Below are 27644 nucleotides of genomic sequence, written 5' to 3'. Positions count from 1 at the left end.
TGTGACAGATCCTGTCCCTGGGCAGGCGGTTGGCTTGGACTCCACTAAAAGACTGGAGGGATATTTCTGTCTGTCTGTGCATCCAATGGGTGATTTGTGGGGTAACGGGTGGTGGTGGGGCTTACCTCTTTTTAATACAAATTAATGTATCCCTCTTTCCGAACATAAACTGCAAAAATCTCCTTAAGTAATTTAGTTGAGTTTTAAGTCTTCAGATCTTATTTTACTTAAAATGTGTCAGTAGGGTGAGAGCTTCACTTGTTTCCAAAGCAGACTTGAATCAAGTAATGTTATCTTGATACTAGTGGAGTGATCTATTATTTTGAGATACTGTCACTTGTTTCAAGAAAATGTTTTTTCAGTGTAGATTTAAGAGTAAAAGTGAGCAGAAACAATAGTTTACCACCCACCACCCCCCTTGTTGAATCGTAACAAATGGCCCACTCTCTCTGTCCCTCAGTCTGGCCTGAGAGAAGACAGATGGAGGCTCCGTTCTGTCTTGGCTGCTCCACATACCGGGGATGTTGAGCACCCAGGGTGGGTTCATCCAGGGCCAGAGACAGAGCCGGGCCAAGTACTGGCCGTGGACAAGGAGTGCTGTCCTTAGTCCAGAATTATTTGGCGCATTTCCCTCCATAACTTACTAACCTGCCCAGCAATGTAAGAATCAGCTGGCATATAGTAACTCTGATTAACTCTGATTTACCAGCTACTGAAAACTGCAATTTTCAAACTGTTTTCTCATTTTTATATTCATTGAATCATTTTGTGACAGTGATCGAGACGCTTCATTTTTATTTGGATGGTGTCTGACATCCAATCTTGCAGTAGGTGCAATGTAAATATGCACCATCCCAACATGTCTTTTATTTGCCTTTCCCCCAGGCAACATTTGAGTTAAGGCTGCCTTAGCCACCATAACAGCTAAACAAGTCTTAGAATAGCTGCATTTATACAATACAGGTAGAGCCACAGAAAAGATGGGAGGCAGAGGAACTACTACTGGCTAGACAGGAGTGTAAAGATATAGAGAAGCAAGATGGCATCCATCTTGTAAGCACACAGTAGACACTTTGCTCATTAAAAACAGTCAATCCAGTCACAAGAGGGTGCTCAGCTTCATTATAGAGAGGAATGATATGTAAAGGCCATTCATACTTTTCTACTTCCCACTACCTGTCACATCTCCAGTGAATGACTTATGTTCCCCTCACCTCTCTTTCTGTTTGGTTTGTTTGTAACCTACAGAAAAAACACTCTCCTTTCTGTGTGTGTGTGTGTGTATTACTACCTCCAGCAGCAGAAGACCTGCCTCCTAGGTGTGTGTGCTGCAGCTGGTGTTGTGAATCAGGCCGATGACAGACACCTCAGATAACCCGGCTATTTCACAACACCAGGGTGGCACCACACCGCTGCCGACGAGACGACGAGCAAGCCGAGATGCTGCAAGGCCCGCAGTAAAAAAAATCCACCAAGCCCATAACACACAGAGGACTCTGATATCTCAGGGTTTTTCTAATTAAAGCATGTTTTTTCCAGTGTTTTTCTCAACCTCAGCACTACTGAGATAGAGGATTATCCTACCAATTACTACACACACAGTCAGATTTGAGGATGCGCCTAAAAAAAAACTGGCATATGGTTTCAGTGGTGTGTAAGTGGATTTTGATAGTTTGTTCTATGTATCATGAATGCGGTCATGTAAAAAGAACATGCTGTTGCCCTATGAGCCCCAATGGGGGAGAAGAAATGCTTTCAATAAACTTCAATAAACATAAATTTTTCTCCAATCTCTGCCTCTAATGTGGTAACAACTCTCTGGTTTCTCTACACCTATACATTTCTGTCCTTCACACAGTCTTTCCTGCAAAAAGGCCCGTTCTTTAAAGGGTTTTGTTTGCTCAGTTAGACCTACTGTGCACATTAATGAGAAACAGAATGACTTGGCATACTTTCTGCTTCAGGCCATACAAGCTACTTAATCGGCCGAGACCGTGGTTAACACAACCACTTACAACGGCGCCTATTTTTACCCAACGCACACACAAGACACAGCTTCCACTTCTACACAGACGCAGTTTTCATCTCTACACTACAGTGTGTGCACACACACACACACACACACACACCGGTCTAGCCGCTGAACAGAGTATAAAGGAGAGTCCAAGGTCACTGTTAAATACCCAGTACTGTTCCTACCACATGAAGCTGTGTACATCACGTTCTGGCCTTTCCATCCCTTCATATCATTGTCTTTCTCTTTCTTCCTTCACTCCTCTTTCACAATCTTCTTTCACTCTTCTTTCATTTTTCTCACACTTCTTTCACTGAAGATGTGTAACTAGAGAAAAGTTTAGGCAGAATGCTGGAAAGTAACGCATGTCAACCCAAACTTCATGTGCAGATGTGTTGAAATTGATATATATCGATATACAGCACTTCCAGAATCTCACTTTGACCTTGGTTTGTTAATAACTATATTAATAAGACTATATTTGTACAACACCTTTCTTGAAACTATATGGGTATTCTTCACATGGCAGTAAGTGCTGCAGTATATTGTGCAGCTTATTATTATACTTTAACCAGACTGCCAGTGTGACCAAGTCCATATTCCAAAAGTCTATAGGTTCCATAGCCACATTAAGCTGTCATATTTAATGGTTTTAGGGCAATTTACCACATTATTATTAGTATTTCTGTTTTTTTATCCAGTGTTTTCCCTTTGATGGTAGTAAGTAATTAGGAGAAGTCTCCCTTTTTTATTTCAGATTTTTCTGCATCAGTTTTAGTTAAGTAAACCACATTAAGATCATTCATTTCCATTCATTTTTCGGTCCTTTGGTGAAGACTGTCAAATCCTTGTGTAAGAGACAAATGAGGGAGCAGAGATGGTATTTAAGTTAAGAATGAAGCAATTTATTGAACAGTCTTAAAATGACTGCAAAGTGAAATTATTTCCAGTGTAGTTGATAAAACAGCAGTTAACGGCTGAACGTTTTCAGAAGCAACCTTAATGTTGACAAGTTAGTGTGCTACAAACAGCATAAGCCGAGAGAGAGAGAGAGAGGGGTCGACTACAGGGGCAACAGACGGAAGGGCCGACAGACAGAGTGCTGACCACCACACCACCTGTACATCACTCACATGCATTGTACACACAGCAGGAAGTGCACAAGAGAATGTTTACGTGCAGGGCACACACACACACACACACACATACTCACACTCACACACACACACACACACACGTAATGAGCAAGGAATGTTAGTGCTGAAAGGACATCTTAGTTGCTTTTTGGATTCAACTGTTCGGGATGACCTCTTTGGCCCCGTGTGTTTACTGGACAGCATTTCCAGCAACCTGGTTGTATGAACGCTCTCCAGTAAGTGATTAAATTCTGAACACAATCATCAAGATGGCAAAAACTATGAAAATAAGGCCCAGGTTGAGTTATCCTTTAAGGAGCTACACTACATTGGCTTCAAGACTGACCAATATGCAAATAGGGCACCGGTTGGCTGCTGTGTGTGCACGTGCCTGCTGAGCAAACCCACACCACCTCCGACAGGTGTTCATTAATTGGCGGCCAGCAGTTCAGGACGGGACTAAAACAGAGCAACACGTTTGACTGCAACTATCGTATTGATAATAGAAATACCTTTATTGAAAATACCAATACAGCAATGGTCCTAATCGGCTTGAAGGTGGGTGTAGGCAAAGTTAGATGGCTTATTAGGCCTAAATTTAAGAAAAATAATGTAGCCTATAGGCTGATGTTTGTCTATTCGGGCATATTCAGAAATGTTACTCGACCAAAACTCAATAATGTCTTGTCATAGTCAGGCTAAACGGCTAAAGTAGCTGGAGGGTAAATAAATTATTTAACATTTTACACAGTTAAAGTGGAAATATTCATTCTTCAAACCAGCTGAGCGCGGTCCTCGTGATTCTCCTCGGCTTCACGCGCCATAGTGTTGTGGGTAAGTGATGCCCAAATGAGACGGAGGTCAACTCCAAAATGCATTGTACAGGTTCAACCATATGTGTGAAATGGCTCTGAATGCAGTTAAAGGCATGTTTTATCCCCTAGGAATCTGCAGTGTGGAGTACTGCACTGACCCCTCCAGATGTGTCCTGTCTCAAGACCAAAAACGTTGCAAATGCGCCACCGGGTATTATGCAGACCGGTGCGACAGAGGTAAGACTGTTTTGGTCCTGTGTATCTTATAAATTGGTTTAGGGTGAAACATCCTAATTTGTCATTTATGGACCGGTTCCTTTAGTAAGCCAGATGACATGTGGTAAAGTTAGAAGTTCCCATCTTTTACTTTCTTAATTGATCCTTAAAGAGGTTGTTCAGATGCCTTCACATGATAAGAGATTGTCTTTGTTTCCCCATATGACACACACTCTCTGTATGAAGTACATTAGTGTTCAGTGTGGCTGCAAGCAATGCATGTATCCCACTTTTTTTTTTGTTTGATATTTGAAAAAAACACTGTTTATAGAGGAATTAGGAACATTTCAGTACCGAGACATCAGATTATCTTTGATACCTCTGTGTTTGATACTTAAAACTTAACAAATATAAGCTGATGTACTGAACTTCAGCACCAACATATGAGACTGACAACAGTTTAATTGGTTCTTACTCACAATCAGATACAGTGCAGTAGGTTGGGATAGATGGATGGGTTTCATGTGCTGCATTTTTTGATGTGGAAACTAAATTTCTGTCTTGTTCCTAATCTCAAGCATTCAATTCAAATGTCTCCCCCCCCCCCCCCCCCCCCCTGCAGCCGAAAATCATCCCTCATGTCTCGCATCTCTAATTTTACAGACGCAGACATCAAAGTGATGTGCGGGAAGGACTTCATAACAGTCAGGGTGGTTGAAGATTTCTTCAGGTATTACAACATACTGCTGGAGTCCCTGCACTTGCCCAACAAGTCTTGTCGCGCTCAGAGAGAGGTGATCGATAGCGTGCCGTACTACATGTCCAGGATATCCAAAGACCAGTATCAGGCCTGTGGAGGCAAACCACTGGAGGTAAAACCGCAGCACTGGGCCTTTTAAATGCTACAGCACAAACAAAAATGTCAGTTTTGGTCAGCATAGGAAAGGACATGTTGTCTTTAACACTAATCACTGTTAATCAGTTTTGTTTTGTTTTTTATTTATCTGTTTTTTTGTTTTCTTTCTTCCTCCTCCTACAGAAAAACATCACTCACATCTCGTATTCCCTGAGTCTACTATCGGCCCCGCAAGTTACTGGAAACATCATTAGAGATCCAGTCATAAAGATAGACTACACATGCGTCTATCCATACATCAGAACGGTCGGCCTGTCATTCCCAGTCATCCCTTTCTCCAGGTAAGGATAGAAGGTGAACAACTGACTTTACCACTCATTGCACATCGTTTCATATTGGAAACCACACATTTCGGACATGATAACATTACTTTGGACCAAATTGAAGTGGCCAGTATCAAGATAATTTGCGGTTTGTAGCTGATGCCATGTATATCCTATGATTGTTTGATTATGTTTGATTGTGTTGTAAATTATCATTTTGTCTCCTATCAAGGATCACAATAGAAATAGATGTTTTGTCACACTTTCTTGTGCCATCCACAGGGGTCAAATATACACAAGCTGTTTCCTTCACGTATATTTCTATTTCCCGGATAAAATCAAATCAGGGCTTTTCTTATCAGACTGTTCCAGTCCAAAATGGAGCATTGTCAAAAGCAGCTACTGTATATTATCGTTGCACCAAATCTTAGACCAAGGCTAAAGATAAATCTGGGTGTTAGAATTTGCCCAGTGACAAGCTGAAAATTCACTGCTAATGAATACAACCAATGTATTGTGCTGTGTAAATGTGTACAGCACTTTGTGTAACGCTGTACACTCATCGTCATCATACACTCCCTCTGCTCTCTTCATCCTGTGCCTGGGCAGTGAGACAGTGATGCGTGTGGATGAGCTTGACGCCACAGTACAGATGATGCTGTACACAGACCACACCTATACCGAGGCTTACAGCCGCGCCCCCACCATTGAACTGAGAGACAAGGTAGGTAGACCTTCATTCAATCACCTGCCAATTCAACCCAATTTTGTTTAGCTCTATTTGTTTAAGCTAGTATGTCAGATCAGAGATGGCTTTAAAGCAATATTCCACTTAGTTTTAACATGGGGGTTATTCGGCACTTGACCGTTACGAAAACCATAATATAAACTAATCACCAAGATCGGATGCAGCTGGGACTTACAGCTGGAGTTTGTAGTGTTCCGATTTTTACTTCCCATTCATGTGAATGAGGCCACAAAAATAGACTGAAAACTGACATTTAACACGTTTGTGAACAGATTCAACAACAGATCCCACTACTGTGATTTTCAACTGACATAATTTCGCCAAATAGCATTTTTATTGATAGAAGAGAACATAGTGGAGGGATACCATTTAGGAGAGATAGTTCCTGTTTGGGAGACCCGATCTACTTTTATTTGTGAATAATGAAGCATCGCGTTAGTTCAGGCAGGGCACCGACGTCACGCGTTGCTAGTCATCTACCAGCTGATCGCCACGCACACCAATCATAATCCATTCTCATAACAAAGCGATCTATTTAAATGGCCTCCTCCTACACTGATTCCTGCTTCACAACTGCTGCACACTCTGCTTTACCTCCACCTCCCCAGCCTCCAGCTGTTATAGTCTATGCAGTCGAGCCCACGGTGGCTCTTAAGTGTCAACGCTGCTGAGTGTTGCTGCTCTGGCTCTGCTCTGTATTCTCCCATGGGGGGATTTGCATGGCGCCCCTGCTATACCTTCAGCATGCTTGCTGGGTAAGCAGGGAGCTGATAGAGCAGGGCCATATCCGCCAAACATAACTGTATTACCATTAGTTGCAATTAATGGTTTTATCTTGTGACTAAGTGTTCCTGACTGAACTAATTTTAATGTAAACTAAGAATAGAAATGCAAAATCATGACGGACCAATGATTGCTTTATTGTCTTAAAAGCGGGATCTGCTGTTGAATCTGTTCACAAACGTGTTACATAGAAGTTTTCAGTCTGTTTTCATGGCCTCATTCAAACGCTACAAACTCGTCCAGCTGCATCCGATCTTGGTGAGCAGTTTATATTCTGGTTTTCATGCCGGTCAAGAGCCAAATAACCCCCATGTTAAAACTAAGTGGAATATTGCTTTTACGTGAAGAATCATTTTTATAATCTATTTATTTATCCCAGGTGTTCGTGGAGGTGAAGGTGACGGAGCCTGCGGATTTCTTCCTGCTTCGGGTTAATGAGTGCTGGGCCACGCAGTCTCACAGGCCCAACGCCACAGAGGGATCGGTTCACACACTGCTTCTTAACGGGTTAGTTGGTATATTGAAGTCCTCACATGTAGTAATACTCAGACCTACAGTTTGCCTCACAGTTTTTGTCCTTTCACTCTGAACTCCACATCTTCCCGCTCAACCCATTCCCACTCTTTCTTTCCCTCCCTCTCCCCTCCCAGGTGTGTGAATGACAAAACGGTAACCTTCCTCAACGTGACTCTGGGACAGTCGGGCAGTAACGGGGAAAGCTCCACTGTTCGCTACAGCTTCGACATGTTCCGCTTCACCACAGCGCCTCACGACCTCTACCTGCACTGCACCGTGCAGCTGTGCGAGCCGGACGACGACAAGCCCTGCAGACCTGTGAGTGGCTTTCCCAAAATCCTCTCGCTGCTCCAATAATCCTGCTCTATTCTAAGCCACTGATTGATTGATTTTTTTCTTTTCTTTTCTTTTTTTTTAATTCAAAATAATTGGAGAGAATCTGGGGTTTCTGTCAGTATCTTACTGCTCATGTTATTGTTGCTCCATTGTAGTCCAATATTACCTTTCTATGCCAAGATGCTTATGGCAAATTGGACCCTGTATTAATTTACACCACTTATATTGATCAAGATCAATGAAACACTCGAAGTGAACATGAACATTGTATTTATATGAGAAGAAACTCTTTTTCTCTCAGCTTGCATTGAAGATTTATGTGTAGACGTAAGGGAAAACTCAATGCAGTTTGCATACTTAACCATGAAAGGAGATGTATCATTTATGTATCTAATGATGCCTTCACCCTGCAATCTCAATAGATAACTGTTTTGTTTTTTGTAGAACTGTAAATCCATCAGTAAGAGAGAGGCGGTGAGAGCTGACCCTATCCAAGGCCTGTTGTCATATGGCCCTATCAGGATTGAAATGCCAGACAGACCTCAATCCAGTAAGGCTCTATTACATCTTGACCTTTCCTTTTCACTCTTCCCATATTCAGCTCTGCATGATTGGGAGAGTTATGGCTACGGAAGATTAATGACATCTTCAGAATTGACAATTGATAAGCTTACACACAGGCATGCACTTGGATATACAGTATATTTTATGTGTTTTTTGTTGTAGGCATACTGACGATGGTGGTGCTGCCTGTAGCGTGTATCTGGACCGTGGGCCTCTTCCTCATCATCCTCATCACCGTGGCCAAGGCAGGCAGCAGGAGGCTGGCACAGATACAGGAGCACTGACATGCTACTGCTGCTATTGCAGCTTTAATAAAACTTTAAAATGCGCTCATCCTCTTCATTCCTGTTCTGAGACATGATTGCCTAAAGGAGCATTATTTTCACGGCAGGACTAACTGAGATATTACAGGCTCAGGACTAACTCCAGATGTTAATGGATTTAAAGATCTGATTAAGAAGCCTGAAATTTGCTTTTCAAATGGTTAATATTACAGCCCAGCTGATGGGATTAAAGGGAACCCTAAAAAAGCATTTATTGCTCTTTTAGGTTTCATTCAGTCACAGCTGAGCAGCCTCTGTTCGGCCCTGTAGTGGGAACTAGGCTGGTGTGGTTTACAGTTAGAAAGCCATACAGGATTTTCCTGGAACGGTAAATGTTGTGGCCACTAAACGACTGCAGCAGGAGTCACCATTTGTAGTGTAGATTATTTTAGGATTATTTTATATCCTGGTTACTGGAACTTCTGTGGGTTGCTTTTGTTTGTGCCATTTTTTAAAACTCCACTTGAGTATAATTTTTATTTCGAGGGATGCAAAATGGCAACCATAAAACAGCAACAGATTGACAAAGGATCACTGCAGCTTAATGTCCCTTAGAAATCACAAGTGTATTTCTCAACAATGCTATCGACTCCAACTAAAGTAATGCTGCTGCAGTCTGATTTAATGTCTCTAGAGTCATGCTTAGAGTCTGTTGGGAGAAAATGCTGAAGGCAGTGTTTCATTCCCTCACCAGTGAGCACATGGGAATAGAATGGGAGTGCAGATGAAACTCCTTTGCTTCTTGATCCATAATGATTTTATTTCTGGTCATATTGTACTCCCAGAAACTTGACTGTAGTTTTCCACAGTGATCAGCAGATGGCAACAGGAGCCGTCCCTCCTCTGGCTCCTCTGATGTGGGTCTGGTCTGCTGAAGGGAGGGAGGACCCTCTCCAAAGGAAATCTTTTGTTCATCAGATACACCACTGCTTAATGGTTGTCCCAAACAGTTACATAATACTTTTCCTGCCCTAAATTCAAAACCAAAGAGGTCTATTGGTGCAAAACGGGGCAAAGCATATTGATATTAGACTTCTGAAGGGTTTTTTTTTTTTTTTTGATTGCACTATTTGTTGCAGCATGTTTAGAAACTGCAGAACTTCATACACACTTTTCATCTCCTAATTACTGTGCTCAGCCTGTTCCGCTTGTGTTTGCACCAGGGGTAAGGAGACTTGTTGCAGGATTTGCTGCTCCCTCCCTCCTCCTCATGCTGATCAGCCATTGTGGAAAGGGGCAAGGACTACTTCATATGCCTGCTAGCTACAGTATTAGCCCCATGCATGAAGAAATTGCTCATTGTATGAACAGTTGTATGGACCATGAGGCAATAGTCTCGAATCCATAAAAGACTGTTCAATCGGGAATGGATTAAGATCATCTCGATTTATATGCCGTCGGATTAATTTTTAAAAGCACTTTTATTTGCTTTGGGTCGGCCTATTCTGTCAACTTTGGACCAATTTTACAGAGGTTTCTGATTATAGATAGTGTGCCGACTCCAAAAATGGGTAGATAACTTGTGGCTGAAGTTTGGAGTTTGTCATTCAATGCAACAGCCGGGAAAGAGAACTACGGCACTTGGTCCTGTATCCCTGCCAGAGGAAGCTGCGTGTTTTTGTCGGCCGGTCTCCCCCGCTCCACCGCACCGTGCTCCGAGAGCAGAAGATGGCATCCCGGCTGAGAGCCTGGACACCAGTCTTCATCATGACGGCGTCCTTCAGCCTGCTCCTGTGCAACAAAGAGGCGGCTGCATCAGAAGAGGACGGCTTCAATGCTGAGGTACTGCATGTCTGTCTGTCTGTCTGTCGGTCGGTCAAGGCCATTGGCATGCTGATAGAATAAACTTTTTGTGGGTAAAGAGGGTCTCTATATTCCTATAGCGACTTATATTATGAGTATTGTGAGCTTTGAGTGACCTTATCATACTTTATGGTATTGTTAATCTCCTATGGTATAACTCTAAACTTCCTATGATATTCCTATAGGGACCTGTAGTGTGTCTGTGGTACCCAAAAGTGAGATTATACTGACCATATCCTTTTTTGATTCTAAAATTTCTATCGAGTATTATAGGATTATAGTTTTGTAAGGGATTTAGTTACTCCAAATCTTTATGTTTGTGCTGCCAAACATCATGAACAACAGGTGGGCTGTTGCACTGCAGGGATGTTGATGTGGTGCATGAATGCCATTTGACCTTATGACCTTTTGCCCAAATGGCACATCAACAACTGCACATGTGGCACACACATGGAAAGAGACCACAAGTTAGGCAAGTGGCTCTCAAACTATCTATCTATCAATCTGCCTGCCTGAACTATGATGTATGTTGATGATATGAGGGCCCAAGACGAGATGAGGCAAAACCTCATTATCTGTAACTAAAAGGTTTTTGCTTTCCTTCTTTCTTGTCCCTCGGGCATGATAGGCATACTTGACATTATATTGGTTGAGGCTTGCCATACTATGTAGAAATTGGGCATGTGTGTGCGAGTGTGTGCGCACGCAGATGAGTGTGTTTTGTGTGTGTGTATTGCCCTCGGCCTGTACATGCGTGAAAGTATGAGCCCCGTGATCCAGCTGTGTGGAGGGGCCCATGGTGTTGGTGAATTCTCCTGTTGAGGCGTCTTAACAGGCAGATCTGAACACTTTACAGTTTTTTCCCCCAGGAGCCATCATCCTGTTTGCCCGGCTACGTGGCTCTAGACTGTCAGTCAACATAACAGTGGTGCAGAAAACAAAAAAGGGAAAATCCAGGATGGGTTACTAGACTGTCAATGCTTGAATCCCACACTATACATGTAGATGTATTTATTTAGTTTGTGTCGTCTGCCCTCTTTCTTCCTATCTTGTTTTCTTCTCCTCCTTTCTCCTCTTTCTCCCCTTTCCTTTCATAGCCACTCTCCTTTCTTTACTCGTCTCATCCCTTTTCATTTCTCCTGTGTCCTGCCTTCCTCCTCTCCTCTCCTCTCCTCTCCTCTCCTCTCCTCTCCTCTCCTCTCCTCCTCTCTCCTCGGCTGTCAGTGGGGAGGAGGTGCAGTTGCGAGCAGGAATGCTGCAATGTTAATGGAAGCCACCTGGTCTCTATCTCTACTTTCTCTTTTCTTTTAACTCCTTATTCTTTTACTCTACTTATACTTTCTACAGTTAGTGGACAGTGGCTCATTCCTGCGTTAGCATAACAGTCCCTCCCTCATAACACTTAATCGCTGACATACGCATTTATACACATGCACAAGACATAAACAGACGCACAGACTCTGTCCACATGCTGCAACAGTTTGGCTACTTTTCTCTGGAAATTCAGCCTATTACACCCACACACACACTCACACATATACAGAATTGCCTCTCCACTCTCATTCTTTCTCTCTTTTCCTACAGGCATGGCTGCGTCAGTTTGGCTACCTGTCCCAGGCGAGCAGACAGATGTCCACCATGCAGTCGGCTCAGATCCTGTCCAAAGCCATCAGCGACATGCAGCGCTTCTACGGCTTGGAGGTGACGGGCGAGATGGACCCTGCTACCGTCAAGTAAGCTTCATGTTGTTCAGTTGTGGGGCTTTTATTCTACTGGATGTGTTTCCTTAAAGACATGCAACATCAGCGGTATCAAACTGTTGTGCGCATTAGCCATTTACAGAATCCAGGCTTTTTTCCATGTATTCTCTAGACGCAATATGTTTTCTTGCACACATTGCCGTAATGGCTCCAAGTTTCAGTGAGTGAACTGGGAAGACAGGGCCGACGCTAAGTACCATTGCGCTGTCAACAAACCTCACCTCAGCAACCAAGCATGATTCGTTTTGCTCAGCAGTGGGAGCATCTTGAAGCAGTGTAGATGGTTTCAGAGCTTTCCCTCTTCCCATTCACACATCTTTAAATGAGCATGGGCTTTGTTCTCACATATGTAGGGCACATTTACAGAAACATTACATGTTTAAACAAGAGCAGGAACTTGCCAGTACCGATTTTCCAGAGGTTTGATTCCAGCTCTCATTCGCACGACGAATAAATGGAAACGTTCCCATTTACACAGGCTTTATGTGTGTATAATAAAGGGTTTACTGATTATATCCCAGGAACATTTGGTTGCTCCACAGACTATGGGAATCTTGTCAAACTCGTTTCTAACCTTTGTACACATTTTACAGTGTTGCAATGGCCAAGAATTCAACCGCTGAAAATTGATATTAAAGCTTGTTTTTGTACCTGTTTGAACTTCACACTGCTGCATACAGCATAGCCCATATTACTCTCTTTAAAAGCAGAATGGCTGATGGGTCTGAGGCTCTGTGTTCAGTAGGTGTGGGTTTGACTCCCACTGTTGAAAAGACTGAAAACAGCCCAAGAACTGAGTATATTGTAAGCACAGGTGGAGCATATACTGTATATGCTGTAGGTGGAACATATGGAGCATGCACGTATAGACATGCCCACACACACACACACACACACACACATATATATAGGTAGACATGGTATATCAAACTCTGTCTGCACACATCTTGCATATCCCCACCTGAAAATGACCAGTGATGCACATCAACTCTAAAATTTTGTTGATGTTTATGTTAAAAGCAGACACTTTATTTAAAGTTTGAGGCAGTAGCAGTCTGCTTACAGGGCAGCAGGAGGTCTCTCATACCTTCCCCCGCAGACAAGTCAAGGCACGAAAATGCAAATCTAAAAAAATTCCCTCGACAACATCAACACTACTCAAGGGTAATAACGTGTTTTCATGTATTTCAGGCTGAAAAAGTTTAAGACCCCTTGCTTCAGACAGATGTAACTAGCATCCTCTTTGAACTGTCAGATGAGGATAAGGATGGAGCCAAGGTCAAAGTCACATAAATCGGAAGCTAGAGACTTCAAAATAATTCACTTCAGTACAACATAAGATGCATACTTCCATAGGAGATAAAAATAACTACCATAAAGTACAGTAAGGTCACTGTAAACTCACTGTTCAGTACCACAGACTCATTCCTCGTAGGAATACTACAGTGATTTTTAATTAGGGTTGGTTGTTTCTGACTCTGCAAGCACTAATCGAATTGTGTTTTGTTTGTGTGTGTGTGTGTGTGTGTGTGTGTGTGTGGCTGTGTAGGGCCATGCGTCGGCCTCGTTGTGGCCTCCCTGACAGAAAAGCAGAGGAGACGGCGAATGACGGAGCGAGGAAGAAACGCTATACTCTCACTGGACAGCAGTGGGACAAGGACCACATCACCTACAGGTTTACAGCATTAAAACAGAGTTAAGACAAAGAGAAAGAGAGATGAGTAGAAGATTTCTCAGTGTGTATTCTACATGTGAACTCAAACATGCTGTCTCTCCCTGCCTCAGTATAATGGACCAACACATCCCCTCCTCCCTGGGCGAGGAGCGGACATATGATGCCATCCGCAAGGCCTTTGATGTCTGGAGACGGGTCACGCCGCTCACCTTCGAGGAGAAACCTGCTGAAAACAACAACAGCAGCCAGGGAGCGCTCGCCGACATCCTGTTGTTGTTTGCCTCTGGTTTCCATGGCGATATGTCGTTGTTTGATGGCGAAGGGGGGTCGCTGGCCCACGCCTACTACCCCGGACCAGGAATGGGTGGAGACACACACTTTGACGCAGATGAACCTTGGACACTGGATAACCAAGATCCAGCGGGTTAGTTGGTTGTTTTTTCTTGTGGGGATTGAACCTGGGACGATCTCCCTAACCTTTAGGTCAGCCTGCCGCTGGTTTGACATGACTAGCTTCTCTGCCTTTCTTGCCCCACGGTTGACTCTGAAGCTGCGGCCTGAAAGTCTCGTCTCAACCTTCAGAGTTCAGCCAATCACTCCTCACCAGGCTCTTCCCAGGACCAGCAACTTTGTTAGCTAGCTTAGTATGCTAGCTTTAAACAAACTCTTTATTAGGCGGCAAGCTATACATATTCAATGCCATTGCAAAGGCTATTCTACTCTTAAGTTTTTACTATATCTGGGAATCACTTACTTATTTCTTAGCATTTAATTTCTCTTCATTTGTTTTTTAGCACTTAATTTCTCAGCTAGCTTTGATGCCAAGCCAAAATCCAACCAGGTAACAAGCTAGTTTACTGGCTGCCTAGAACTTTTACTGCTAGCTTTTCTCGCTAGCTTAATTTAATTCAATTAATTGAAGTAAGACCATCAAACAATGCACACAGATTATAAAGATTGTTTCTGTGTATTATATTTGTCAAGTTATGGCTTAGCCTCTGAGGCTAAGAAAGCATGCTAGCTCAATTTGCTGATTCGCAGCCATGTTCACTTTTAGCGCAAGAAACATTTTCAACTTTTCAACGTGTAGCCAATGGGTTTACAGTAGGTGGTTGTAGTACACCCACCATCTTTGTAGTGTTGTAATGATTTGCAAAATGGAGGAAAAGCACACGTGTGTTTCAGAATTACTGCACAGCTCCAACAGAGACCAATACTGAGAAAATGTATTGATATGTTTGGCAAAATGTTACGTGTTGCTCGTGTTATTCACTCACTGTGCTGTGAGATGTAAAAAAAAAAACATCTCACAGAAAGAAAAAAGAAAATTCAACACCCAGTGGAAGGTTACAATATTGTGCTTTTCAACGGCAACATCCTGTAATCTCTCTCTCCCCCCCCCCCTGTCTCTCTCTCTCTCTCTCTCTCTCAGGTATAGATCTCTTCCTGGTTGCAGTCCATGAGCTTGGTCATGCTTTGGGCCTGGAGCACTCGGACAACCCCAGTGCCATAATGGCTCCCTTCTACCAGTGGATTCACACACACAACTTCACACTGCATGAGGATGACGTCAAGGGAATACAGTACATATATGGTGAGGAGCACATTCTGTATGGACACACGCATTTGGATTATTACCTCCGCCAAGGAGGTTATGTTTTCGGTGCCGTTTGTTTGTTTGTCTGTTTGTCTGTTAGTAGGATTACGGAAAAACTACTGGCCCGATTTTCATGAAACTTTGTGGAAGGGTGTAGCATGGGCCAAGGAAGAACCCATTAAATTTTGGAGCGGATCCGGATCCGACTCACGAACAAGCAATAATAGCACAAACCTTGGCGGAGGTCTGCACTCTCCGAGTGCTCTTCCAGTTTACTTATGTTTACAACAGTAAAGACCAGGTTATTTAAACAATACAGATACAATCAGAAGATTTCAAGGACCTGCCTAGTAGTGCTTTTAGGTACAGATAATAATAATAATATACTGTAATATTAAAAAATACTAAAATTAATGTGCAGACTGTCAGCTGTAATTTGAGGGTGTTGCATACTCATACACAACTGCACTCTGTCAGAGGAAGACAAGAAGCCTTGTGAGGAAGCCTGGTGGTGATGTACGCACACACACACACACACACACACACACACAGCAAGATGCAACACACTATTCCAATGGACCTCGCACAAAACAGCATATCATGCATGCCGTTATAGTGCGCTCATCTTTCCCTTAGATGAATGGATGGCATTGTTAATTGACACAGATGACACTACTGCATGTCTGTGTGTGTGTGTGTGTGTGTGTGTGTGTGTGTGTGTGAGTGTGTGGGTCTGAGCATGTGTGCATTGGAGCGTATGTATATGTTTGTGTGTGTCTTATCAGAGCTGTAATTATGTCCCAAAACACTCAATTCAATTGAAGACATGAATTCATCACAGGCATTGTTTATATTGGGCTGATGTGGGGTTTTTTTTACTGTGTATCAGCACAAGGCTTCCACACAAGGCTTTGTCATCTTCCTTTGTCAGATTAAAGTTGTGTCTGGTATGTTTGGCACCCTGAAATTAAATTTGAGAGTCTAAACTTTAATCTCATCGTCAAAGTGTCACGTCAAAGATTTAGTGCGTATGTGTTTTTCTCTCTTCAGACAGCCTTGAAAAGATAATACCTGTGGTTTTTCAGTTGTTTTTCAGGGTTTCGTGTTTTTAAGCTATGAACCTCACATATTTTTCTAATAAAGGTTCGTGTTTTCCTTTCTCTCCCCCACTTCTCTGCTCTTGTTTTGTCCCGGTTACATCTCTGTTTTATTTGGATTCCTGCATTAGAGTAAACTGTGTTTTGGCTAGAGGTCCCTTTTCTAAACTAGATGTGTAAAAGCCTGTAGGTTTTCTGCTGTAAATACTGTAAGGTAAATGTTTTGACTGAAATTATACAGTAGCGCCTTTTATTAAACAGATCATTCAGACAGTGTTTGTTAACTATTGTGAGAAGAAAAGCTCTGTCTTCAGCAAAAAAAAAAAAAGCATCAAAAGACTTCAAACAGAGAAACGCAGCATAAACACTGTTAGGAATAAACATTTGAGATGCTTTGGAGGGAGTTTTATGTTCTTGGAGACAGCTTTGCAGTTTTTGCTTCCCGGGATGAAATTTTACTCATCTGCTCATTTGTTGTTCAGTGGTCGAATTCCCACCGGTCATTTGGGAGGGGGACAGTGACATGAAAGGCTTGGGTTCAATTCCTGGCCAATGAAAAAGCCTTTTGAAGCACTGATAGAATGTCTCAAAAGAAAGGTTAAAATGTTGCTGATACTGAAGAGCTTGTAAAAAAAGGCTTGTATATCTAGTTAATAAGGAGCTCTATATATACAGTATATTTTAAGTAATATTTTGGTTCAGCGTAGCTTAATGTGTCCGAGTGCTTTAAGCCTGTCAGCTGTCTGTCCAGATTACATAACTAGTTGTGTGTGCATATCTGTGTATCTGTGTCTCTGTGTGTGTGTTTTCCTCTCTTAGCAACCAGCAGGCCAGAGTTTCCCAAGCAGCACAGTCACAGTCAACCCTGTGAGCTTATAGCCACTGCACAGGACGGAAAATTACATTTCCTTTGTGTGAGGAGAGGGAGAGAGAGAGAGGGAGAGAGAGAGAGAAAGAGAAAGAGAGAGATCATTGCCATGTCACATCCTTGAATTGGCCTTTGAGAAAGCGTGCAGTACACTATAAATTCACCACTTATCTAACAATACTGTACCTTTCTCCGTCTTCTCCTGACTGATGGATGGAAAAGAGAGAGGAAAATCATAGAGGAAGAGAGCGAGAGGAAGAGAGAGAGAGAAATGTTTTTAATTGCTACACAGCCAGGCCGGTGGAATTCGTTTCAGTTCAGATGGAAATTGGATGAAAACAAACGACCGTCTTCCTCAAACTTTCCCTCTCTGATTCTAAACCTGGGCTCTCCATCTTCTCTTTCCTAGGCCCTCCTCTCGCCACCGATGCCCCGCCCACCTCCGCCGCCGATCCCGCCCCCGACGACGAACCGGACGGCGAGTCCCCCGCATCTCCCCCCTCTCCTCCCGAACACGAGCCCACCCTCCCGTCCCCCACGGACCCCCCGCCGGAACCCCCGAGCCCCAGCGACGCCGGCCCGGAACCGCCGGAGCCGAGCCCCAGCCCCACGCTCCCCTGGCCTCCTCTCCGTCCCGGCCCCACCCCCGCCCCCACCGACCCCCAGCCCGAACCCGTAACCCCGTCGGTGAGAGAGGACGCCCCCTCTCCTCCGCCTCCCCCTCCTCCTCGCCCCCCCGCTCCTCCTCGGCCCCCCAAGCGGCCGGACCACCAGCCGCCCGACATCTGCGACGGCGACTTTGACACGGTGACCATGCTGAGAGGGGAGATGTTTGTTTTCAAGGTGAGAATTACACGCATTGTGCAGGGATCAAATGATTACTATTAAACGCAGAAGCGTTTGAGTCAATACACTCAGCGGGAGAAATAGAGTTTGCGTTGGAGCTGTAAACTTGAATGCTCCACATGATGCGGATCAAGCTGACTTCTCTCAGCACGCCATCGCTCACTGGTGTTTTCACAACCCCTGACCTAAACAGCAAAAGGGCATTTCCAAATCTATGAATTAGCAGGACCTCGCTTCAAGTCATGACAGCAAAGCCAAACAACGGGAAATAAGCTATGAATGATGTTGATGTGTTGAAGGAAACGGGATGAAAGATAAACAATATCCTTATTTTCCTTGGTTGTCGGTCCAGGGTCGCTGGTTCTGGCGCGTGCGGAGGAACCGGGTCCTGGATAACTATCCCATGCCCATATCGGTCTTCTGGATCGGCCTGCCCAGTGACATCGACGCGGCCTACGAACGCCACGACGGCAAATTCGTCTTCTTCAAAGGTACGTGCGAGCCTTTATTGCTCCGTTCGGCTCCAATAAAATCTGTCACTTCGCTAACGCAGCACCCACAAACGAAGCAGCGACTGCATAATGTGTGACTTGAAACCTTTTTTTTTTATTTATGGTTTAGCACCTCGCTTGAGGGCACAACAGTGGGTTCAGTTCATTTGTTTCCCAGCTACTTTTCCTTGGATGAAGGCAAAGCGGAGCCATATTAGTGTGTTCTCTATAAACACAAAGTGGGGAGAGAAACTCAAATCTGTGCTTTGATTTGAACTGGTCAGACTAAATGGAAACAGTGCAAACTCAGTGCTTTTCCCTCTCAGCATGATTTAAGAGGAGATGGTAATAATTCAACACAGCTATAACTCTCCGTATCTGGCACACACACACACACACACACAGTTAAATATTTAAAACATTAGAAGTTATTTGAAAAAATAACTCTTCCTGTGGCCAAATGACCTCACTGCATAAACAGTCTGAAATATGGCAGTGGATAGGGAAAGGGTGCTGAATTTGTGTTTGTATGCATGTGTGTATGCGTGTGTTACTGAATGTGTGTGTGTCCTTGTGTGCATGCACTTCTTTGTGCGCATACACGCTGTATATCGGTGTGTTTTGGGTGTCTTGAATGAGACTCGCGGGGCTTGGCAGCTGCAGCTGGCCCACTTCAACCCCCGTCCAGCTGAGCAGCATGAGGCCGCAGGAGAGAAAGGGGAAAGCGAGAGGTGGAGGATTGCATCAGCCCCTCTCTGCACCGCTCCGCTCCAGATGTGACCGACTGCAGCGCTTTCACTTTTCGGACAAGACCCTGAAGACGGGAGAAGGGATTTGTCAGGCATTTTCGGGATTTCGGGCGTTTTTTGATCACATAACTCTCATCCATTTCTAATGGAGGTTCCTATTTTTGCTGATTTCTGCCGTTATTCCTGCTTTTTGATGCGTCGCAGTCGCATCCCCGAAAGGTTTAGGAAGAGGTTGGATAGGTTGATGGACGCATTTTGTGTCTACTCTGCAAGGTCCTTGGATAGTACGATCAGAACCTGCAGAAATGTTGAACGGTTCAACAGTGTCTGAGGCACAAAACCTCACACATCAAAAGTTTTGAGTATTAAACAGTATTTCAACCTAAGAGTGCATACAGTAGATGAGTAAAAATCTCCCTGCACAAGTGAGGCTATAGCGCAGCATGTTGCAATGCCCTGGCAGCGGGGCTGGAAAGTGGCTGAATGTGAAACTGTGTCCAAAGGTGTTAGGAGACATTGGCTTCCACGTAAGGAACTCCTGGAAAATGAGGGTTATGCTAAGACTTTCTACCTTGCCTGTCCCCTCTGCTTTTCTTCTGGAAAGTGTAAACCCCCCTCCAAGACATCTGCCCTATGTTCCCGCCATATCTTAACATGTTCTCTTTCTGTCTTCTTCCCTTGTTTCCGTTTCTTTCCCTCTCTTTATTAACCCTTTCTCTTATCTTCTCCCCTCCTTGCCAGGTGACAAGCGTTAGGTGTGCAGAGAGGCCAGTCGTGCTACTACCCAGTTATTAGAGGAATACGGACAGACTGGCCCTCTTCTCCTCCTCCTCTTCCTTTCTTCTCCTCATCACCCGTTACCTTCTCTCCCTCCAGATGACAGGTACTGGGTGTTCAGAGAGGCTGACGTGGTACCAGGATACCCACAGCCGCTACACGAGTACGGACAGGGAGTTCCCGCAGACCGGATAGACGCAGCAGTCTGGTGGGAGCCCAATGGATACACATACTTCTTCAGAGGAGACAGGTATATTACAGACACACACACATGCATACAGACACACGATAAAATCATGGTGTAATGTCAATCCAATTGTCACCTTGTACATTCAAAAGCAGTATCAAGAATGAAGACAGTGAGCTATTGTTAGTCTTTTTAACTGGACTTGTCACTGTAAAACTGACTTCACCTCATAGCATGAATATGAGGCAGAAAAAACACTATTTGTCAGCATTTGATTATGGGTCTTTATGAGCTTCCATATTAAACCAGGTGAAACAATGGCAGAAAGACCCAAGTTTTATACTTCTTTCTGTGTGTTTAGGTACTGGCGATACAACGAGGAGACTCGAACCACAGACCCGGACTTCCCCAAACCAGTCAGCAGATGGGGAAGAATCCCAGACTCACCCAAAGGAGCCTTCCTCAGTGATGACGGGGGTACGTTATTACTTTCAATCAGTCAATGAGAGCGAATATGTTTTTTTCGGGTGGGGGCAGGGGATGCAATGGCTCCTTGGCCGTGAGAATCGCAACGGAGGGCAAAAGCTGTGATGAAAAAGAGTAGTGAAAGCAGGAGCAACAGCGTGAGCGAGGAGAGACGGGAGGAGGGGAAGAATGAAAGGTGAGAGGGGTGAAAAGGGGGTGGGGAAGAAAACGGAGAGGGAAAGAATTAAATCTGAGACTGGTTAGGCTGGAGCAAGTAGAGCAGAGAGAGAGATGGAAGGGTAAGGGGGGATGAGAGAGAGAGAGAGAGAGAGAGCAGCGGGCAGGAGAGAAGGGAGGAATGAGAGCTCTGGTTTGGGGGTTGGCCCATCCTTCCTCTGGAAATTAGATTTGTGGCAGAGCGGCTCTAATGCGCTCTGTAACAGCCAGATCTCATCTCCACCCAAACTGAACTAACATCTCTACTGTACCAGCCTGGTTCTAGTTGCCAACGCAGGAATGCATTTACACCCATCAGTGTCCTCCGAGAGGGGATGTCATTCTTTATGCATCTTGCATCATTTGTTGTTTTCTTGTAGTTTATTCCCTTAATCTAGTGTTAAAATCATCAGCCCAGGTCCCATTGGCCCTTACTGTGGAAAAGCTGCTAATGAAGAAGGGAGTGCAAAGGCCACAGTGGTTCCTAAAGCGACATGGCAGAGACTGTAGTTGATTTTTTTTTTTTTTTCCCACAAAAATTGAAAGCACCTTTACTTTGTCAAGACAAATGTCAAGGTGAATGAGTTTACAATTGAGCAAGTTTGTACAAGTTGCAGAATTGGTAAAAAGTCTGTGAATCATATGGGCTTGGTTTCAAATACTGTGTCAGCTACTTTTCTAGATTTACTCCCCCCCTCTTTCTCTATTTCTTACAGTTATGTTCTGTCTTCTCTTTGAACAAAGTTAATCAAACGACTAAAAAAAGGATATCTGGAAGACATTAGAAAATGATAAAATGAACAGAAAATCACACTCTTTCCTGTCTCTCGCTCTTTCTCCCATGCAGCTTACACCTATTTCTACAAAGGCACCAATTACTGGAGGTTCGACAACCGCAGGACGGCGGCCGACAAAGGTTACCCTCGCTCCATCCTCAAGGACTTCATGGGCTGCTCGGGAGTCGCCGACCCAGAGCCCGACGCGGACGCGGACACGGACAGAAAGCGGCCTACGCCCGACAAACCGGTTGACCCCTCGGACGGAGGCGGAGGCACGCACCAAGAACCGGACAGAGACGCGGGGAAAGGCCGGACCTCGGACGCGGACTATAACCCGGACGACACAGACGGAGGGGAGGAGGAGGGGAAGGACAAAGAGGTGAACGTGGTCGTGACGGTGGCCGACAACGAGTCGAAGGTCATGACCCTGATCATGGTGACGGTCCCGCTGGTGCTGATCCTGTGTATACTGGTCCTCATCTACGCCATCCTCAGGACTCTGCAGAAGAAAGAGACGCCGAGGGTCTTGGTGCACTGCAAACGCTCGCTGCAGGACTGGGTGTGACGCGGACGCAGGGTCAGAATGGAAGATAAAAGGGGCATTCCCATGTTCTCCAACGATCATTTGTCCGGTACGGTTGCTGGCATCAACGTTTTTTTTTGGTAATTATGTCGTGGTGGAAATAAGCATCGTTACAGTACGTATTATAAGACTCCACATAAGGCATCATTGCTTGAGTTTTGGAGTCACACACTGCTCACATGTGAAATAAGGCTCATGCCCAGAGAGTCCAGCGGCTGCAAGTTTCCCCCTGCTGGCCTCGAATTGAATCCTGCCAGAAGTTTTTTTTCTCCTGTGCCTCCCCCCCCCCCTCCCTCTTCTTCTGTCTCCCTCTCTGCTTTCCAACTGTCTGAATAAGTAAAACGAGCTAAAAGAGAGTGGACTCCCCCTGTCTTTAAGAAAATGCTCATTTCCATCACAACATTATAAAAATGATGTGGCAGTGACCTTAGGTGTACTGAAAGAGACACATGACACACTAGGAAGGGCCCTTTCTATCAATTCTGATTGTACAAAGTGACGAGAATGGAGGGAGAGATGGTTTATTTTTTAGTATAAACAGACACAGTCGATAATGCACATACAGTATACAGAAGCACACAGACATACACACACACACACATACACAAAGTCATAAAAACAAATATACAAATTCCCATATATGTGTGCTTAACATTTCATTCACACACACACGCACACATACATTAAAGTCTTCCCTATGATTTGACTATGGTGCTTCAACCAATCTTGACATTTTTCTTTCTGTTTGTAACAGATCATTTGCACTTTTTTATGTTCCTTATTCTGTTGTTGATTGTTCTTGTTTTGCTGAGGTTAGTTCACTCCGTGTGTGTGTGTGTGTGTGTGTAGGTGTGTGTGTGTGTGTGTGTGTGTGCATGCATACAGATATATGTGTGTGCAAAGCAGAACTCTCTGTGATTTACCATATAAACACACAGACACTGGTGGGGAAGCTCGTCCTCCAACCATCACAGGAATGTGAGACAGCTGTGTGTGTTCTTCACCACCATCTCCCACTGGTGTCTTCTCTCTCTCACACACACACGCGCACACACACACACACACACACACGCACAATCACATGCACAAACATCACATAAGCTCAAATCCATAAGTACGCTTCATACTCTTTGTCCTTCTTTGTGCATGCATTTCCACATATGCTCACACACACACACACACACATGCACACATCGAGACCACTTACCCAAACAAAGGCACATAGATTTTGCACACAGACACACAGGCACCAACGTACCCTCCTCCCACCCAGCTCCACCACAATAACTGTTCAGACTGCACTATCCACTAAAAACACGGTCCCAGCGGAGACATATTGATGTGTGACCCGTCCCGGGGCAGGGATAAAGTGAAAGACGGGCAATTTTTCACATTTAACGAGGGAAATTGAGTGTTCCTTTTATTAGCAGACGTAGATTTTAAGACGTTGCGCTCCAAAATATATGTTCTGTAATTTGACTTGCAGTCATTTCATAATGAGTACTTTCTCACCTCCTCCTCAGCTCGTCCTGTGAATGTAACAGTGTGCAACATAATAGCAGTATCTACCTTTTTCTGACTGTTTCTCTCTCTCTGTTCCTTTTTTTTTATTTTTTGTTTTTGCTCATGCTGCATTTAGAGTTAAATGGAGTAAATACAGTGGGAGCTGATGCAGTGTGTGCGAGGGAGAAGCCTGCAGGCTAGAGAAGAATGGGTCAGGGTCTGGTTTCCATTAAGCGCACACATGTTGCTGATTTAGTCGTGTCAGGCATGGGGAGTGGGGGGGGGGGGGGTGTTGAGAAAAATGCAAGGGAGAAAGAGAGAGAGAGAGAGAGAGAGAGAGGGAGGGAGGGAGAAAGGGAAAGGAGAGAGAAAGTATAAGGAAAGGGAAGATGAGAGATTGCAGCCAGGATGAGGAGGGAAGGAATGAAACAGAGGGAGTCAAATATTCAAAAGGGGAGTAGGGGAGAGGGGGGGGGGGTGGGGGGGGGCAGCATTTCCTTTGCATGAGTTACAGTCTTTGGAAAAGGGGGGAGGGAGGAAAGAAAGGGGAGGCGGGGAGGGGCAGCGCTGGCGTTGCGCCTCGTGACCTAGATCGGCAAAGTCCGTTCCTCATTTTTCCAAACTTGTCTTGTTTTTGCTCCGTTTGTTGTCATCATGAGAGAGAGAGAGAGAGAGAGCTGGCTGGAGATGACTTCCTGTGGGACCCCTCCTCCCTTCCTCCTTCATCTCTCTCTCTGCTTCCCACTTTTCCGCTCTCTCTCTTTCCTCATGTACTGTCTTCTTGTCTCTTTTATCTGGGTTTCACTGCTTTTCCCCACGTCTGTCCTTCCATATGTATGAATTTGCTTCACCTTCATTTGGGAAATTGAGCTCAAATACACATAAGCATTTATAGTGTGTGATACAGATTGTAGCTAAGGAGCCAGTAAAATGTTTTGGTTTGTAAGCTATTTGCAGCTCATGTAAAGGTTTTGAATCTCCCATGACTAAATGCATTATATCCTGTCCTTGTGTATGTTCCTCACTGTGCCAAATCTCTATGTCTCTCTCTCTCTCTATCTCAAACACAACATAGAAACACACTCACACACACTCACACATCTAGTAGCCAGACTAAATGTAAAGGCTAAACTAAATGTTCAACACCCCAAGTGCGATGTACAACGGACTGAGAAACAGAACTTTTTCTCTGCGTAAAGCCACTATGCAGCACATGCTAGAATAATCTTTACCTTTGCTTCAGGTTTGTGTGTCAGCAGCCTTTCCTTTGTACCTGTATTCTGTTTTGGCTTGTTAATGTCATACAGTATGTTGTGTCAGTATTACCTGATTCATTGTGCCTTTTGTCTGTGAATGTCAAATGTGTGGGGGACCTTTTTTTCCTACAACTAGTGCGAGGGAAAGTTTTTTAAAAACAGTTTTTCTTCCCTTTTTTTATTATACTTATCATTTGTAGTTTTGTACATTTTGTTTCTGTTTGTGCTCTCTAGTTTTTGGCTAGAATCGCAGTAGATTATTACCAAGATGTTGATGCATGCAGGGCATGTTCTGTAAGGCCTGTACACTCCGGTATAGAGGATGTTAAAGAAGTTCACAATAAAACACAGGTAAAAGCAACACTTTCTGTCACTGTAGTTCTTCCCTCTGCATACACTTTATACTGTGCAAGTTATTAGCTGTATGCTACTGTATATAACTATACACCTATAACCTACTGTGCAAAATGTTGCTTCTGTTTTTGGCCACCAGAGGGAATCATTGCCTCTAAAATGTTGAAACCTGTTGCTAATTTTCCCAAATCTTCTCCTTTGCTGTTTTTTATTAATTCCAGCACAAAATGCACTGTCATTATGCTGAAAAAAAAAAATGCTGAGAGGAAAATGAGGAAAAGGAGTCTGTTTGTGTATGTGAAAGTAAAAGCTTATGTGCAAAACCATGTTTGTGTGTGTATGGGAGCAGATATGTGTGTATATGTGTGTATGTGTGCTAATGTCTGTGTGTGCAAACAAACACATGCATAGAGTCCTTGTGTGACTGCCTTTGTCTGGTGTGAGTGAATGAGTGAGTGAGTGAGTGAGTGAGTGAGTGAGTGAGTGAGTGAGTGAGAGAATGAGTGAGTGAGAGAGTGAGTGAGTGAGTGAGTGAGTGAGTGAGTGAGTGAGTGAGTGAGAATGAGTGAGTGAGTGAGAATGAGAGAATGAGTCAGAGAGAGTGAGTGAGTGAGTGAGTGAGTGAGTGAGTGAGTGAGTGAGAGAATGAGTGAGTGAGAGAGTGAGTGAGTGAGTGAGTGAGTGAGTGAGTGAGTGAGTGAGTGAGTGAGAGAATGAGTGAGTGAGAGAGTGAGTGAGTGAGTGAGTGAGTGAGTGAGTGAGAGAATGAGAGAATGAGAGAGTGAGTGAGTGAGTGAGTGCACCTTCCTCCATGTCTTAATGTCAGAGGTAATCAGGATTATCTTCCGTCACAGATGATCCACTGCAGCTTTACCTTTGCCCTCGCTTTCTCTTTCATCTTCTCTTCCTCTTCCTCTTTCTTCTTCCTCTTCCTCTTGCTCTTTCTCTTTTCCTTTTTTTTCTTTCTTTCTTTCTTTCTTTCTTTCACTTAAGCCTGCCTTTTCTCTCTTTCTCTCCCTTTCCTTTTCTCTTATTCTTTCCGCTCTCTGTTACACTGAATTGTCAATGTCATCAAATTTAACAAAAACAATTTAACTGCTATTTCCTTTATAATTTCCCCCCTTAAATTGACTGGAAGCAGTAATTCCTTTTGCTTACACTCACCTGCAGTCTCTCACTCTCCCACTGTCTTTATCTGCAGACTCACCTGCTTGAAACGCATTACCAGAGACTCTGCCGTCACTTTCCAGCCTCAAAGCTGCCTCCTCCCCTCTTATCTTCTTCCCAAACTGCCCCTGTCTCCCGGCTTATCCAGTTGTTTAATTAGGATTGAGGCCAGTGTGGTGTTGCCACACTGGCCTCAATCCAGCCTATAGGGCCCAGTGTCTGTGTCATCGGCCTGTTCCCGCAGCTTATCCCCTGCTGAGCTCATAATGGGATCTGCCCAGCGCCTGCTGCCTGATCAGCACCATTTCGTTGCCATTCTCGCTGTCTGTGTGGCTGTTTCACTGACTTTCTGCCTGTCTGACTGACTTACTGACTGCTTATTCCATCCCCACATTTACAATTTACCTTTCAGGCGGATGCTCTTACTGACTTAGTGACTTAAAACAAGTGCAGCAGTAGAAAAAGATTTAATTTAGATCACCAAAATCACAAGCAACCAAAAAATAAGATTTCTGCATCCATGGACTGCTCAGGTAAAAGCAAAGTGCTGGGAAAAATAACATAAGAGCTAAGGAGAGAGATAGAGGGGCTTTTCTTCACTGTCTGGTATACATGTGTCACAAAATGCATCTGTATCTCTCCATCTCTCCCTCTATTTTTCAGTTCTATCTCTCCCATGGATGTGCCATGTCCTGTTTCTCACACTCATTCTTTTAATGAGAGCAGTCCTGGATCCCAGCTAATCACCTACTGACATTATGCCATGCTTTCTCTCCTCCTCTTGATCCCTCTTTCCTTATTTCACTCTCCCTTCAACCACCTCTATCTCTCTTTCTCCTCA

At 44.1% G+C, this 27644-nt stretch overlaps 2 protein-coding genes across 2 annotated transcripts; both read left to right on the top strand.

The window, feature by feature from the left end:
• Positions 1-3687: 3687 nt before the first annotated feature.
• zpd (zona pellucida glycoprotein d) lies at positions 3688-8591 on the top strand. The gene is made up of 10 exons (XM_071914941.2): positions 3688-3708; positions 3933-3984; positions 4095-4202; positions 4845-5053; positions 5221-5378; positions 5970-6084; positions 7271-7398; positions 7542-7725; positions 8188-8293; positions 8470-8591. The coding sequence occupies exons 1-10, from the start codon at positions 3688-3690 to the stop codon at positions 8589-8591; spliced, it is 1203 nt and encodes a 400-aa protein (XP_071771042.2).
• A 1718-nt stretch (positions 8592-10309) lies between these two features.
• On the top strand, positions 10310-23140 carry LOC139924010 (matrix metalloproteinase-15-like). Its single transcript, XM_071914926.2, has 10 exons — positions 10310-10412; positions 12018-12166; positions 13743-13868; positions 13979-14292; positions 15301-15462; positions 17840-18273; positions 18629-18767; positions 20393-20543; positions 20842-20957; positions 22009-23140. Exons 1-10 carry the CDS (start codon positions 10338-10340, stop codon positions 22503-22505), a joined length of 2163 nt encoding a protein of 720 aa, XP_071771027.1. The 5' UTR covers positions 10310-10337; the 3' UTR covers positions 22506-23140.
• Positions 23141-27644: the final 4504 nt, after the last annotated feature.

The sequence above is a fragment of the Centroberyx gerrardi genome, chromosome 4 (assembly GCF_048128805.1).
Source record: "Centroberyx gerrardi isolate f3 chromosome 4, fCenGer3.hap1.cur.20231027, whole genome shotgun sequence".
Classification (NCBI taxonomy): domain Eukaryota; kingdom Metazoa; phylum Chordata; class Actinopteri; order Beryciformes; family Berycidae; genus Centroberyx; species Centroberyx gerrardi.
Note: the sequence above shows the minus strand (reverse complement) of the source record. Positions and strands in the feature narration are given on the sequence as shown.

Excerpts from the sequence above, each read along its gene's own strand:
- LOC139924010 (XM_071914926.2), top strand. The coding sequence starts at position 10,338 with ATGACGGCGTCCTTCAGCCTGCTCCTGTGCAACAAAGAGGCGGCTGCA. Across the intron at positions 13,869-13,978 it reads AAGGACCACATCACCTACAG|TATAATGGACCAACACATCC; the intron begins GTTTACAGCATT and ends TCCCTGCCTCAG. Across the intron at positions 20,958-22,008 it reads CTTCCTCAGTGATGACGGGG|CTTACACCTATTTCTACAAA; the intron begins GTACGTTATTAC and ends TCTCCCATGCAG.
- zpd (XM_071914941.2), top strand. The coding sequence starts at position 3,688 with ATGGTCCTAATCGGCTTGAAG. Across the intron at positions 6,085-7,270 it reads CCATTGAACTGAGAGACAAG|GTGTTCGTGGAGGTGAAGGT; the intron begins GTAGGTAGACCT and ends TATTTATCCCAG. Across the intron at positions 7,726-8,187 it reads ACGACAAGCCCTGCAGACCT|AACTGTAAATCCATCAGTAA; the intron begins GTGAGTGGCTTT and ends TGTTTTTTGTAG.